This window comes from Hirsutella rhossiliensis (assembly GCF_020360975.1).
Source record: "Hirsutella rhossiliensis strain HR02 chromosome Unknown scaffold00011, whole genome shotgun sequence".
Lineage (NCBI taxonomy): Eukaryota > Fungi > Ascomycota > Sordariomycetes > Hypocreales > Ophiocordycipitaceae > Hirsutella > Hirsutella rhossiliensis.
Genome location: NW_025408677.1, coordinates 2,627,469 through 2,642,428, shown reverse-complemented (window position 1 = coordinate 2,642,428; position 14,960 = coordinate 2,627,469). Strand labels below are relative to the sequence as shown.

General features: G+C 57.8%; 3 protein-coding genes across 3 annotated transcripts; 1 reads left to right on the top strand and 2 right to left on the bottom strand.

Annotated features, from left to right (window-relative positions):
- Positions 1 to 4,052: 4,052 nt before the first annotated feature.
- HRG_09156 (DEAD/DEAH box helicase domain-containing protein) lies at positions 4,053 to 6,576 on the bottom strand (the record flags this gene model as incomplete). Its single annotated transcript, XM_044867627.1, has 7 exons — positions 4,053 to 4,099; positions 4,161 to 4,319; positions 4,380 to 4,508; positions 4,973 to 5,080; positions 5,139 to 6,107; positions 6,168 to 6,274; positions 6,467 to 6,576. 7 exons carry the CDS (start codon positions 6,574 to 6,576, stop codon positions 4,053 to 4,055), a joined length of 1,629 nt encoding a protein of 542 aa, XP_044717648.1.
- A 955-nt stretch (positions 6,577 to 7,531) lies between these two features.
- On the bottom strand, positions 7,532 to 9,382 carry HRG_09155 (pyridine nucleotide-disulfide oxidoreductase domain-containing protein; the record flags this gene model as incomplete). Its single annotated transcript, XM_044867626.1, has 3 exons — positions 7,532 to 7,605; positions 7,660 to 8,964; positions 9,028 to 9,382. The coding sequence occupies 3 exons, from the start codon at positions 9,380 to 9,382 to the stop codon at positions 7,532 to 7,534; spliced, it is 1,734 nt and encodes a 577-aa protein (XP_044717647.1).
- Positions 9,383 to 13,159: 3,777 nt separating this feature from the next.
- HRG_09154 (uncharacterized protein) lies at positions 13,160 to 14,954 on the top strand (the record flags this gene model as incomplete). Its single annotated transcript, XM_044867625.1, has 3 exons — positions 13,160 to 13,627; positions 13,684 to 14,050; positions 14,107 to 14,954. The coding sequence occupies 3 exons, from the start codon at positions 13,160 to 13,162 to the stop codon at positions 14,952 to 14,954; spliced, it is 1,683 nt and encodes a 560-aa protein (XP_044717646.1).
- Positions 14,955 to 14,960: the final 6 nt, after the last annotated feature.

The following is a 14,960-nucleotide window of genomic DNA, read 5'->3' as shown; positions in this document are numbered from 1 at the left end:
AAGACCGTCCGCTACCGTCGGATCCAATCGCTTCGGGCACAAGAGAAGAAGAAGAGGAAGATGATGATGAAGAGCCATCAAGACCATGACCGATCCGCCAACTCACCCCCTTTCCCCCTTTTCCCCTTTTTCCTTTTCCTCTCCCTATTCTGCCCTTCTGCGTGCGCCCCCCCTGGTTGTCTCTCCTATACCTTTTCAGTCCCCGTTGTATACCCCTATTCCCCATCTCTATGGCTTCTCAAACTATCTCGAACTCTGCATCCTGCTATTGGAATCTCTTGGCCCTCTTTATATCGTGCTTTGATTCTCCCCGTCTCTCCATGAGCGGCCCCCACGCCCCTTCCTTTCCTTCTTTCCCCAATATCTCTCTTGGTCGTCTTCGTCCCCGCCTGATCTTCTCTTGCCCTCTTTCCCCTTCTTCCCCGTAGCTTGCTGGACTCGCTGACCCACGCCGTCCGGCAACTTTTATGTGCTCAGGCCAGTCACGGTGGCCATCAAGCAATCACCTCTGTGCCAATCACTGGGAACCCCCCTCCCACACCCATGACGCTAACTAAAAGGGAGGCTTGAGCAGCAAGTGCTGTGCCAAAACGAGACGTCATGGTTTTTTGCCGCCGCCACTCGACCGTCATGGAAACTCTTTTCGGTTTACTCGAAATGGACTCCTAGGCACGTCTCCCTCGCGTGCTGTACTGTGTTCGCACTCCACTACGAAACTACATACCAATGATACTCCCCGTACAGCACTACCACACTTGCCTAGCCGATCATTTTCGGAGGGTGTGGGTGGCGGTGTTCCTCTCTAGGCTCGGACGGCCGAGGTACGGCCTGGCCACTGGGGTTTTGCCCTGCCATTCCTAGACGAGCCGACGGGACAGACTGAACTTACACGGATGCTACCGATTGCCGCAACGGGTCTGCTCAACTCAACCGCCTGAGCACAGAGGAGCGGCAAAACGTGAGAGGGAGGCAGAGGGAGGTACCCTACCATGAATGCTGTCTCTGTCTGCTGCTGGTCGAGTTTGAATGGCCCTATACCTATTTCTACACGAGTGTGTGGGTGTGGGTGTGCGCCTTGTAAGGCCGTCCCCCCCTTTTCGCCGGCACAAGCCTTTCCCGTCGGTTCGAGTCACCATCCACCCACCCATCGACCATCGACACGTCCCTCGGTGGTCCTGTCGGGTCTAAGCCGCTCTTGTGCGTTGGGATTGCATTGAAAATGGGGCTCGTGTGCACCGCCGCCTCCCCCCCTTCTCACCAGGGAAGGGCATTTGCTGGCTCCATCGAAGACGGCTTGGATTTGTTGTTCCCTTTTGCATCTGGGAGCTTGTGGCCGTTATTCCCATGGCAACCTTTGTCGTTTTAACACTTTGTTGCTACACATCCACCCCCTTTCCTCGTGTGTTTTTTTTTATTTACTTTATGCTCGGCTTCGTCCGCCTCTGGGTGCTCTTTTGTGCCCCTTTGCACGACTGGGATCCATCCGAGGCCTGCAGCAGCCAGACCCTCCCCTCTATCCCTTTCTTGGACTTTGTTCAAAAGTAAGAGAGGCGAAAGGAAGCTTCTTGCTCTCCTCGATGCTTCTCATGCTCTTTCTTCCCTTTTCTGCTCGGGATGAAGGGCTGCCGAGGACTTGTCCTCGTCTGGATGCGGCTTCGTCCCTCCCACCACCCCCGGTCCACGATCCCGTGATGGTTTCGTACACGTACAATCAATATATCATACACAGGACACATGCGTGTGGGCAGACATGCATATGTGTGCGTGTGTATGTGATATATATAGTGCTGAGATCCGTTTGGCTCTGCACTCAACACGTACATACATCTCCCGCCTATATCTTGCCCACGATATATCCAAGTATTCCGTAGCGCGCACGCACGCGCAGACGTCAAGCCAACCAGTCCCGTTCCCTGCCCCCCCCCTTCTCTCCCTCTCCCCTGCCCTGCCCTTCAAATGGTGGGGAGACGTATCTGCGTCTATCGAGGCTGGCGGGCGGATGGTAGGCAGCATGGACCGGCTGCCCAGTCCAGATCGGGGAGTCGAGAGTGAGCGAGAGAGCGCTTGATCCTCCCCCGCCCCGGCCCTCCACGATGCCCTTAGCTCCGGGGAAGAGCCCTGTCCTTATTCGCGAGCTATGTATAGGCGGGAGGCATGGCACTGGCGCATGCGTACGAGGAAGAGGCATTCGTAGAGGCAGGGCAGTTTGGGGTGGGGGCTGGAGAGCGGGTGAGAATGGCTGACATGACACGTGCTGACCACTTCACCACCGGTGCTGACCAAATCATACCTGCCTGCACACATACATACATACAACACACATATCCGCCCCCGCCTCGCAGTTTTGTCTTCCACCTTGCCGCCGCGGCCGCCGCGCCCGCGGATGTGGAGAAAGAAAGGTGTGTTGGCGTGTTGGGTTTTATGTTTCTCCCCCCCCCCCCTTCCCCCGCGGCCCTTCCCTCCTCTTCGTCTTCACCAAATCTCAGCCCATCTCGGTCGCCATGAGCCGCTATCGTGGCCTATCTCGCTTTAGTGTCTGATGAGATGAAATAGACCCTATGAACGGACCGGATGATGAACGTGCGAGGGACTAGGGGTTGTGTGTGGAGGGAAAGGCGAAGTATGAGTCGAGCGTTTAGTTCGTCGGCGGCAGCCAGGGGCGCGAATTCCTTAGTTGGGCACTTACTTGGGAGGGGGGTAGCCTCATGGTTGCTTCGGAATAGCCCGGATGCCTCTTCTTGTTACCGCTCGCCAGCAAGCCCATTATCCATCTACAGTAACGTCTTGTTGGCTCGTCCCCTCATCCCTTGGTCCATGACCCAGAGCCTATCGTGGGAGGAGAAAGCAGCAAGGGGTTGAGGGATGTGTGAAGCTCAAGCAAGGAAACAAGAGAAGAACACGATGAAAAGGGGGGGCGGGGGAGGGGAGGGGGGGTTCGCGAATTCGAAGGGGGGCAAAGCTCTAGATGGGAAGGGGGGAATTCTAGCAAAGACTCATCCTCCATGGCTCCTCCCAAATCTCATGGCCGACGGCATGGGCATTTCGGTAGCTTATGCCCATCTCCATGCCCTTCACGTCTCGTCTCCCTGCCGTGTTCCAGAAAAACAAAAACAAAGACAGGCCTGGCACGCAAGAGACAGACGGCACAAATGGATCCAATCAAACTAAAATATCAACCGCGGTCCATTCTTTGACAAGACGATCCAAAAAGTCGCATGGAAAGCACGTGTGTTGCTCGTCTGCGCGCCATAGGCCCGTTGCCAGCAGGCGGCCCGCGAGGTCCAAGAGCAGAGCGGGAACAAGGCGAAGGAGAGTCGACATGCTCATTCCGAAGTAGCCCATCACCCTCTGCGAGAGCATTGTCCAGATAAAATCAATTTTCATGTGCTTTCTGTAGAACTACAAGTTATCGTAGAAGGAGCCCGCTTGGACGTCAGCCGCATCCAGCAACCGTCGACACCCACACGGGCATCCTAAACCAAATCAAACATGAAGAAAAATACATCGTCCGAGTTAAAGGAAAAAAGAAAGAGGGCCAGTCAGTCTTCTAGCTGGCTCCAAAGATCTTGGGGGAGGGGAAGGGGAGTCCTCGGTCTCAGCATCAAGCTATGCCCCTGGAGGAGCTCATCACCGTTGCTGCCGTCCTGTCCCCGGCCTCCCGCATCACTCTCAGGCCATTCGTGTCCTTGTCATCTTCTATAGACATGCAGCTACCACAACCTTGTTGTGGTATCCTCGACCAAAGCCAGTTCTACCAGTGCCTCTGGGGAGCCAAGTGAAAACAACGACGAGAAATATTCGAGACGCAGAGCCGCCGCCGCCGTCATCCGAGGTTCAAAACGGTCCTTGATCCCCTTGAGTTGCAATATGAAATGCAAGAGCCGCGGAGGCACTTTTCCCCTGCCACTTCATGTCTAGTTTGGAAAACAAACCATTCCGGTCCTCTAAGAACGCCGTTGTGTGCCATATGCCTTGCTACGATCCGGTGCGCCGGTTTTGCATGTCCAGCTCATGCGCGTTGTGCAGGCCAGCGCGTCAAGGCCTGGACTGCCTTACCATCTTCGGCCGCCCAGTGGCATGTTATTGGCGTTGACGCCGCCTGCAGGCCAGTGTCAGTTCCTCCTCGCCGCGTCAAAAGGCACGATGCCGATGCCGCTCACCTCTACCGCCTCCACCGCCGCCACGTCCACGCCCATAGCCACCCCAGCCGCGACCGCCGCCGCCGCCGCCGCCATATCGCGTCATCTCAGCAAGGCGAGGATCGATTTGCTGCTTGGCCTCCTGAAGCACATTGACGAGGTCGCGCGCCTGCTTCTGGTCTGTGGTCATACGTTAGCTCTCCGTCAAATCGAGTCAAGATAAGGGGGGGTGGGACGTACTGTCAGTGGTGAAGAAGGTGATGGCGGTGCCATTGGCTCCGGCACGGCCAGTTCGACCGATGCGGTGAATGTAGTCTTCCGAGTTATTGGGGTAATCGTAGTTCAACACATGAGTGATGTTGCGAACATCTTTTGGCAAACAAAGGTTAGCAGGCGAAGGCGGACATGCACAGCAACGTTTCCAGCGCGAGAATGCGAAGAGACGGCTAAGTATATAGACCATCTGTGTAGCTTCCACTCCTGGGCAGACTGGGGCAATCCAAGTGCGACATGTGCCATCCATCCTGGCGGCAGGCGGTCATCGGGTCCACGGGTCGGAAAGCCTTGGGAGACATCTTGATCTAGTCAAGAGACGCCAACTTCCACAAATGTACCGTGGTCTTCAGGACGGTACAAGAGTGGAAATGTGGGCATGGCAGGGGTGCCAGCCACACAGCGGACCAAGACTCCGGGGCAGAGAACCGGGTGGACACGAGTATGTCAGGCAAGTTCGCACATATAAGATAGCCCCTAGACACGAGAGTAAAGCACAGCAAGAGTGTTGCCGGATGTTGCCATGATGTGGGGGCAGGGGACGGGGGGGAGGTACTCACCAATGCCACGGGATGCCACATCAGTGGCAACCATGATGGGACTCTTGCCAGTCTTGAACTGGTCGAGAACCCAGTCACGTTCGTTCTGCTGCTTGTCTCCGTGAATGGCTGGGGGCAGGTCAGAACGGCCAGTGCTTGCGTCCGGTAGAGAGAATCAAAAACTTACACAGCGCCGGCCAACCGTCTTGGCGGAGGAAACGGGTAATCTCATCAGCGACACGCTTGGTGCCGACAAAGAGGAGAATTTTGTTGTCCTTGTTGTCCATGACCTTTTCAAGGTGCTTGATCATGCGGTCTCGCTTCTCGTTCTCGCTGACAACCTCGACAATTTGCGTGATTCGGTGATTGGCCGACAGGTCCATCGATCCGATATTGACCTGAATGAAGTCGTTGAGGAACTCCGACGCAAGGGCTCGGACTTCCTTGGGCCAGGTGGCGGACCACATGAGGGTCTGTCGATCGGGTCGAATCTGCTCAATGATCTTTCGGATCTGCGGCTCAAAGCCCATGTCCAACATGCGATCGGCCTCGTCGAGGACAAGGTAGGTTACGCGGCGAAGATTGGTCTTTCCAGCCTCGAGCATGTCGATCAGTCGTCCTGGGGTGGCAATACAGACCTCAACACCTCGGGACAGATCACGAATCTGGGGTCCCTTGGGGACACCTCCGTAGACGCAAGTGTTTCGAATGCGGGAGGAGCGGCCAAATTTGGTGATTTCCTGCTGAATCTGGACAGCAAGCTCGCGAGTGGGAGCCAACACGAGCACAATCGGGCCATCGCCTTGTGCAAGGAGCGGCTGGGCGTTGATGTGCACGATGGCAGGCAGGCAGTACGTGAGCGTCTTCCCAGAGCCGGTCTCTGCAATACCGACGACGTCGCGACCGGAAAGAGCCATGGGCCAGCCCTGCGACTGGATGGCAGTCGGGGCTGGGAAGCCCTGTGCCTTGACCTCGTCCATGACATAGCGAGGGAAGCCAGCCTCGTCAAAGGTCTCGACGGGCTTGGGCACGTCTTGGCCGGCAATAGTCATCTGTTGTTTGCGGCGGAAAGCTTCCACCTCAGCCGGGGACCGCTCGGACACCTCGGGGCTCTCCTTGTAGAAGGATTTTTCGAACTTGGGAAGAGACGAGAAGTCTAGGGGCCGGTTAGCAGGGATCCAATGGACTCGGGAAATATCGACGTGGGAAGACAAACCCCATGACTGCTTCTGCAATCCAGCACCAAGACCGCTCATGCGGTCGCCGCCGCCGCCGCCATATCCTCCTCCGCCGCCGTAGCCACCGCCACCGCCGTAGCCGTTGCTATGTCCGTTAGCACTGCTGTAGCCATCACTGCGACTAATCCATCTCGTCAGCAAGGCTTCGGAGAGGTCTGGGGATGGAAGGGATGCCGGGGGAGATGGATGTTGCGCCGCTTCTTGAGGGATGCCCGAGCGACGGCTAAGCCGAGCGTCGAGGCAACTCAGTTGTCATGGGGAGGAATGCAAGACTTACCCTCCGCCGTAACCGCCTCCATACCCGCCTCGGTCCCCGCGGTCGCCTCGATCACGACCGTAGCCGCCTGAGCCTCCGTAGCCGCCTCCACGACCACCGTAGTTGGACATCTTGGGAGAGATCTCGACGTCTTTTGGCGGTGCTTTGGTCGCTGGAGCCTGTCGGTCGCGTGATGGGGCAAAGGGAGAAGAAAATGAATGTCACAGATGCAAGGGTTGTAGTCGGCGGAATGAAAACACCTCTGATGACGTGGAAGGAGTGCAAGCCAGAGGGCCGTCGTGAGGCAGTCAGTCGGGATGATGGGGTTTGTTGGTGTTTGGTGCAAGGAAGAATCTCGCCGCGCCCGACTCTAGTTTTTTTTTCCTGGCCTTCCCTTCCCGGTCAGTCAGTCAGTCCGGTCTCCTTCCAAATTTTTTTGGCACTACCAATCGGCGCTAGGAAAAACTTGTCGGCACCTTGAGAACCAAGGCACACTTGATTGGCAGTGGTAAAGCGGACTGCTTATATAATCAGGCTTGGTAGAATCGGTACATTGAGCCAGGTACCGTATCTAATGCAGCTGGCCGGAGTACTGTAATCGGCTAGCAGCCCAGGCGTTGCAGCCAGCGGTCTACCCTATACCTTCACACTAGGCTGATCGAACGGAAAGTCGTACCCGCCGTTCAGACCATGCGTCTCTTTCCTCGCGATTGCCAGACGAGCCATGCGAGAGGAGAATGAACGGTCATCGGATGGAAAACCAGTTTGGGCCGTGATTGCCCAAGGCCCATATTGAGCGAAGCAGCTCCTGTCTTACCTTACCGGAGCAGGGAAAATCATGGTACCAAGTGAGCAAGAAAATCAGGCAAGGTATATAGAATTGCTCCATGACAGGCTAAAAAACCTCAGGGCTGCCAAGCATAAACACAAATACAGGGCACACACGAGACGCCGGTCATCACTCGTCCGTCTATTATTTCCATCCTAAGTCTACGTATATATCCACCCAACTCCAAGGGGAAGAAAAGTAACAAGGGAACCGAGACGTCCCGACATGCCTCCATGCCGCAAATTCTCGCGCCATCTCTACTCGCGAGACACATCGCGACCAAAAGCCTTGGACTTGAGCCAGTCCAGCAAAACCAGAACTCTGTTTCGGGCTGGAAAAGTAGTCAGTTGGCATTCCTTTAGCTGGGCTGGATGAGGAAACTTACTGCTGAAGCACATGGACAGATAGGCACTCCTCCAAAACAAGTACGTCATGCTGCCGCCCGTGGCCAGGTTGCCATTCCACCAGCTGACGTCGGCAACCGCCTTCTCACTGCCAATGTACGCCAAGCTTCCCTGGTGGCTGTATCGGAAGGGCTTGATATCCTTGATCCTCCGCAGCTGCTTCTCGAGCGCCCCAATCTCCTCAGCTGCCTCGGCCGAATTGCCTGCCTCGAGATTCATCTTGCTGCTCAGGTCCTGAATACGTTCCTCGTGGTTCTCCGTCTTGGCCAGGTTATTGAAGAGGCGGGCGAGAAAGTTGCCCTCCTGAGAGGCAACCTGGGCGGTTGGCGCGTATCCAGCCACGGCGCAGTCGCCGATGGCCCAGATGTCGCGCGTCCCCTGTACGACCAGATATTCGTTGACGGCAAGGCCTCGGCGGGAGTCCTTCTGAGCTGGGATCCGCGCCATCAGGTCCTTGACGACGGGCCTCACGGCATTACCGGTGGCCCAGACGAGCAGACCGTAGGGGATGATGACGCGTTCCTTGCTGCCGTCGGGACGCGTCACATCGGCCTCGACCGTCTTGTCCGTGACGTTCTTGACCATGGTCTTGGTCTTGATGTCAATCTTCTCCTCGCGAAGCGTGTTTTCGGTATAGTCGATGAGCTGCTTAGAAAAGGACGGCAGCACGTTGGGCAAGGCCTCGATGAGAGTGAGCTTGAAACGTGGGCTGATTTCGGGCACCAGCTTCTTGATGTCCTCCTCGAAAAAGTCTTGGAGCTCACCAGCGAACTCAACGCCGGTAGGGCCACCGCCCACCACCACCATGTGCATCAGACGGTCCACCTCCTCGCTGCTCTGGTCCTTGAAGGCAGCGGTCTCAACGCAATCCATGATTTTCTTGCGGATTTGTTGAGCATCGCCAATCTCTTTCAAGAAACAGCTGTGCTCTCGGACGCCGGGTATGCCAAAGGTGGCGTTCTCGGCGCCCACACCAATGACGAGCATGTCGTACGGGATCTCCGTCTCGAATGTCGCGCCCTTGATCTCTGAGTTATCCACGATCCTGATGACTTTGCGATCGGGGTCGATGGAGGAGGCCTCGGCTTCGTAGTACTTGACGGCAGCTCGCTTGTGGCGGAGGATGGCGCGGACCGGCTCCATGATGGAGCGGTGCTCAATGGTGCCCGTGGTGCACGACGGGAGCAGGGGGGTAAATAGAAAATAGTTGCGCGGGGAGACGACGACGACGTTGTAGTTTTCGGTGTCGAGCTTCTTGAGCAGAGCCACGGAGCCCCAGCCGGTTCCTGATGATTGTTAGTTGCCGAGCTCGGGATGCGCCCAGAGAGACGGCTGGTGGTGTGGCTCACCGAGGATGACGAGCGTCTTCTTGCTGGGATCGGGCTCGTACTGCGGCTCGGGATGCCGGTCCTGATAGATGACAAAGAGGGTGTAGCCGACAAGACCACCAAAGGAGAGATAGGACAGCCTCCAGGCCCATCTCAGGGTGGTGCGCAGCTTGCCGGGCTTGGGTTTGGGGGCCTTGTCGGCGTAGGCTCTCCGGAAGGCGATGCGGCCGGTGGATTGCAGCTTCACGGCGACGGTCGGCCTGGCAGCGGATCGCAGGGACGTGACGGCCGAGAAGGCTCTGGATGCGATGCGGCCTCTAGGGCCTAATTGGCCAGCCTTGGTCAAGGCCGCCATGGCTCGAGAAGAAGAAGCCATTGCGCCGGGGCTTCCGAGAGCTGGAGTTGCGTACTCAGGCAGGCCGGATGAGAGCGAAAGAGCACGAAAATGGGCAGAGGGGAAGAAGAAGGAGGGCACGGGAGGACAAGACAGAGCGCGCCCGGCGAGCTTGGTAGCCTCGTGAAGAGGCAATTAGGGGTGCGCGAGGTGACGGACGATGTTGAGAATTCCCGAGCTCTGCTTGGAAGAGGACTGCTGGGAGGACTCGCTATCATTTTTTTTAGGCTTGGCAGAGCTGGGAATACTTTGTACAGTACATTCTGTACAGGAATTCGGTTGGTACGGAACCTGGCGGCCCTCCGGGTTCGCGCGCAAAGTCCCCAAGCTGCTGGGTACTTACCTAACTACCCTTAGGTAGGCAGGTACCTCAGAGAGAGGCGGAGGTATGCCGGGTACCTTGGAGGAGAGGAGCTAACTTACCTACGCTTTCCTCCGTTTGCTCCTGCAAGACCATCAACTTTGCTTACGGTGACTCGACCAAGCGCCTTCGTATGACTGTCATCATGTCTTGCCTCCCGCTTTTCGCTGAAAATACTGCGTGGCGGAGGTGAGGTCTTGTCACACGCGGCCGACAGAAGGACGCAGCATGTGTTACCACATGTCCAATGTTCCTTGCCTTACTCATCCGATGCTCTCCGTAGTCAGCAGCGTCCGAGGCAAGCTCCGGTATCCGGCGGCTCGGGTTGGTCCCCGTACTACCTTGCCTTTGAAGCATGCTCAATGATGTGTACTGCACAGGGCTGTTTCCTGTAGGTGGCATGGGGGTAGCAGCAGCACCGAGCCGCCATCCACTTTGAAGAGGGAGCTGCGTCGCACTGCGTTCCGTACATGTACAAAGCCCCCATCGACGGTAGCTATGGGACCGCCGGAGAACAAGGGTCGCCGGTCCTGATGGTGTGCAGCTTGAGCATGCTTGCCCTCTGTTTAATGCATCTTTGAACATTAGTTTGACTGCCTGCCCTACAAGGCAATGGCCAAGATGCTGCGGCCGGCGAGATCTTCCCATCCTGCTGGGGCCCGCGAAGCCGAGATTGGCGGCTACCACGCTCGCCTTCGTCCTCTACTCCGGACTTGCCTGCTCACATGCCCGAAGCCCATGTCTGTTTGGCCGTGAAATCCCGATGAACAAGGCCGAGGTTTCGTCTTGCCCGTACCGAGTAGAACCGCGTGCAAGCGGACAGGACACGGAGGTGAAGGGTAAGAAGAAGAAGGAGAAGAAAATGACGTCTCTTCATCTTGCTTGGCGCGGTCGTCTATGATGTACATTTCCTGTACTGTACAGCAAGGCTAGCTCCGCCACGATGCACACGATGGCCTTGGCCGGACGGCAGCAAGGCAGGAGCCACTTTGCATGGCCCGAAAGGGGAATTCGTCGGCAAGCCGCTTACCGCCTCGCTCGCTTCCTCCCTGTTGCCTAACACTGTCGGAAGTTATCTGCACCTGTAGGGAGTCATGACTAAGGTGGCAGTCGAGGTTTGGACGAACAAGTCCGCCTTTGTTGAGCACGGCCGACAAGAGTGAAAGTCAGTTTCCGATTCCAAATGATGCGTCGGGCCCCTTTTGTGTCGCGAGCGCCGTGGATGCAGAGGCAATTGATACGAGGAGAAGCAGAGGGGATCCCAGGCGCTCGGGCCGCCGTGACCCGCTGCTGCTCGGTGCTTGGGACAGAGAGAGAACGTACTGTAATTACCTAATCCCTTCCTTTGTGCTTGTCTACGGCGAACAAGGCAGATGACGCCCTTTGTGTGCCTGTGCATACGAGAAGCCCTTACCTATCTACCTAGGTAGGTAGGCACTTGGAGAATACCTCGTGACTTACCCGGGACCGGCCAGCTCTCTTCGCTGCTCAGCTCGTGCGACTCCGTCTCAACCGCCTTATCTGCCAATTTGCAGTTCTGCCGAAAATGCAGCCGTCTGTCTGTGTGATGGCCTCGGGCACGGCACTACGCGAGGCGCATTGCACGGGCTTACAGAGCCTTGGCTGTCAGTCTTGGGTCAGAGGCGTGTGATCGCTCGAGGCCTTCCATCGAGGTGGTTTCGAGAAGCAAGCGGCCGAGCGATCATCCGAAGGCCCGGCCCCGGCTATTGATGAGATACGTAATAGTTGGTTGACAAGGTCGACGAGGCCCAGAAAACAATGGAACAGGACGAGAAGCATGTCGACTACGCTCAGGCCTTTGTCCTGGAGCCATCCGCGAAGAACAGGTTGGAGCCTCCTTGTTCATTTGATCCTCCAGCTCGCCCGCACGTCCGCTCGGCGCCGCTCGACGAGGCCGCTCGACGAGGCCCCTGGTGATTCGGCCACGGTGAGCGGATGAAACGGACAGCTATGCGCGGCAGCAGGAGCGGTTCGCCGCCGCCATGATTGCATGGGAGCTCGGTTGCCGTTGGCAGTACAGCACCGTAATGCCTAGATGACGCTGATCCGACAAGCAAGAAGCCCAGTGACCCGGGGCTCCTGGTTGATGATGCCTTGAGCGTACCGAGTTGCCGCACGCCCGTTGGGACATCCCTGCAGGCCGGTACGTGTCTCTGTACTGTATGGGTGCCGGGCCTGCGGGTACTGGCGAGGTACCTGGACGCGCACATCTATTTCCATGCGTCGAGGGGTACGTGCAAGTATCCCGTCGTGCCGCGGAGTGGGTGGGTGCCGGTTTCGAGGTCCCCTCTGTATCAAGGAGGCAGACACTCGAGCCGACGACCTTTCTTCTTTGTCCCCCACATCAACGCAAAGAAAGCGACAAACCCATCACATCAAGCCTCCAAGTCCAAGGCAAACACGCATCCAGGCAGGAGAGCCGAGCCTAAGCCATCATGTCCTTTGCAATCGCCACTTCGGCTCGCCTCCCCCCGCTTTCCCGGCCATCGTCATGCTCTTACGATTGATCCCGCCTCAAGGCTGCCTCGTCGTCATCGCCGGATCCCTGCCGGCTGACGTTGACGGGGCCGTCCTGAAACCGACTGCTGTCACACGCCAAAGCCTCCGACCCCCGCTTCCGTTTCCCTGAGACCTTCTCCCTCTGTGGCTCCGGCTTGGTGCTGGAGGCAGGGAAGCCCTGGACCATGCCCGCCAGCCGTGGAGTCTCGCTCCCACGGACCTCTGGAGACGGCTCCTCAGGCAAGCCGTTGTTTGGGATTCCCGGCATTGCCAATGGCCAGCTTTCTGTCCCTTGCCCCCATCGGTTCCGTCCGTGCCTGCGTCCGAGCCCCTGAGCGGGAGCCATGTCTATGAATCAACCGGTTTCTCATAACTAGCCACGCAGTCTCATGCACCCCGTTGCAAATCACTGTGAGGTTGCGTATTTGCCTATCCTGGGCCGTCGATTTCCTGCTTCGTTTCTTTCTCCTCCTCCTCCACCTCCTCCTTCTCCCCCTCCTCCTCGTTTACTCTCGTCCCTTTCCACCCTCGCCTACGATTTCTTCGAGCGGGCACTTTTCTCTTCCCGAGGCTCATTGTTCCTCTAAGCTTCTTTATTCGGCTCTAATAATCCCTTAATTCTTTCAGGGCCGGCTCCTCCGCCCCGCTCGCTGCTCAGCGGACTTTCGGAGCATTCAACCGGTAGTTCGCTACCGCATCCTTCCCAACGTCGACGCCGTACTCGCTTGCATCCTCAACTCAGCTCATGGTCATGCGGTAAACCAGACCCAGCATGATCTCTTGCTTGTCTTTTCGTTCAACAATCGACTTTTGCTTCGAACAGCCGCCTGTTCGTCAAACGAAGGGGCTCTCAACGCCCGCCGTGCTCGGGGTCAGTCATGGTTCCCGTCGTTGAGTTGCCACAACACAAGTCGACTCGGAGCGTGCCGGCAGCCTCCGAAGCCATGGAGTATCCGTCGTGGACCAGAGATGAGGAAAGCGAGAATGAGGCTCACCATGCCTGGTTGAGGCGAGACACCCATCGTTCTCGCAGCCGATCAAGTAAGAGGCGGGATTCGCCTTTGGTGGCCAGGGAAAACGGCGAGTCGGCCCACGCCAAGCGTGGTAAAGACTCGTCCGATTCCGGTGAAGAAAGCGGCCACGAATCGGCTGGCAAGAAAAATGACAAGACAAAGACAGACAAGTCACCTCCCTACGGGCTTCCGCCGCAGGCGGTAGCGGCACCACCTGCAGTTACGCAACGGCCGCCGTCATCACGACCGCCGCCAAAACTGCCCAAGATCAAGACAGATCTCGAGCCCGCGGCAGCCGTGAGCCCAACCCCAGATACCAAAAATGGAGATTTAGTAAGTTGGCTCTTCCCCGCTTGGGTCTGCCGAATTTTGCCCCTGACACAATGCAGCCCGGTCCAGTCAACAATGCGGATAACCCGCCTCCCCAAGGCATTCCTCCAGAAAGCCCACATAGCCCAAAGACCCCTAAGCCCGGGCCACCGCCTGCCAGTGTAACTCAACCCGTCCGCGTGCCCGCTCCCGTCATCACGGCCCCTCCCGGACCTGCACTCTCGTCTGGGGCGAGAAAGGGCCTGGAACCGCCGCCGACAGAGGTTCCCAAAGTAACTTTGACGGAGTCGAACGCGTCAAGGATGTCGGCCCTACGTGGCCAAGTTGAAACGGCGCGACCAGAACCGGTGCGGGATGACTACCACAAAATCGAAGGCAACCTTCACTCGAGCACGGAAAATGCCCTCATCGCCGTTGGCTCCGTTGGTATGTCGTTTGCTCCATCTCTCGCTGGCCTATGTAGTTTACTTACAGCCGCAAAGGTGCTACAATCATTACCTTCTTCATCTTCTGGCTGGCTTGGAGATGCTTCAAGATGCACAAACGGAAGCAGGGTGGTGACCCTCCAGGCCGGGGGCCTACCCTTGTGCCGTCACTGGACAAGCCCAAACAGCTCATTGTCGGCCTTGCCTCCCGCATCCCCGTGTTGAGGGAGCGGGTCGCCAAGCGGAGCTGGGCCAACATCGACAAGCCATACGACGAAGCCTATTGGGAGAAGACCTTCCCAGTGTCCAGCGAGTCGCCGCAAGGAGGCGGCAAGGGCATTCACGTGCACACGGCCATCACCACAAGGAGCGACCCAGAGGGTCAGAGCGACTTGAGCCTGCCCCGCCAGACGCCGCAGCAGCCCATGGCTTCGCAGCAGGCCCCGTTCAAGACGGGCACGCGCTCGCGGCACCAGCTGTCGGGCATCAGCGACATCTCATCACTGTCGTCGGGCTTCGGGGACGGCGACATCATCATGCCCCCAGCCCACGGCACCGGCCACAGCACCGCCACGATCATCACGGCGGAGCCCCTGGCGGTGCCGGCACCGGTGGAGCAGCGCAACAGCGTCAGCGAGTCGTCGCAGCGGCGCGAGACGGTGTACACGGAGGCGTCGGAGGATCCGCTGCCGCGCTTCCGCACCATCAACTCGTGGGTGCGGCAGCAGTCGGGCCGCATCAAGCGCGCCAACCAACGCGACATGGCCGCCAGCGACGCGCCGCCAGTGCCCAGCATGCCTCCCGAGCAGGACTTCAGGCTCATGATGCCTGACGAGGAAGAGCCCCGCCGGGTAGAGGAGGCGACGGCGGAGGCAGGTCATGCAGATTACAGGAGAGCGAGTTAAATGAAT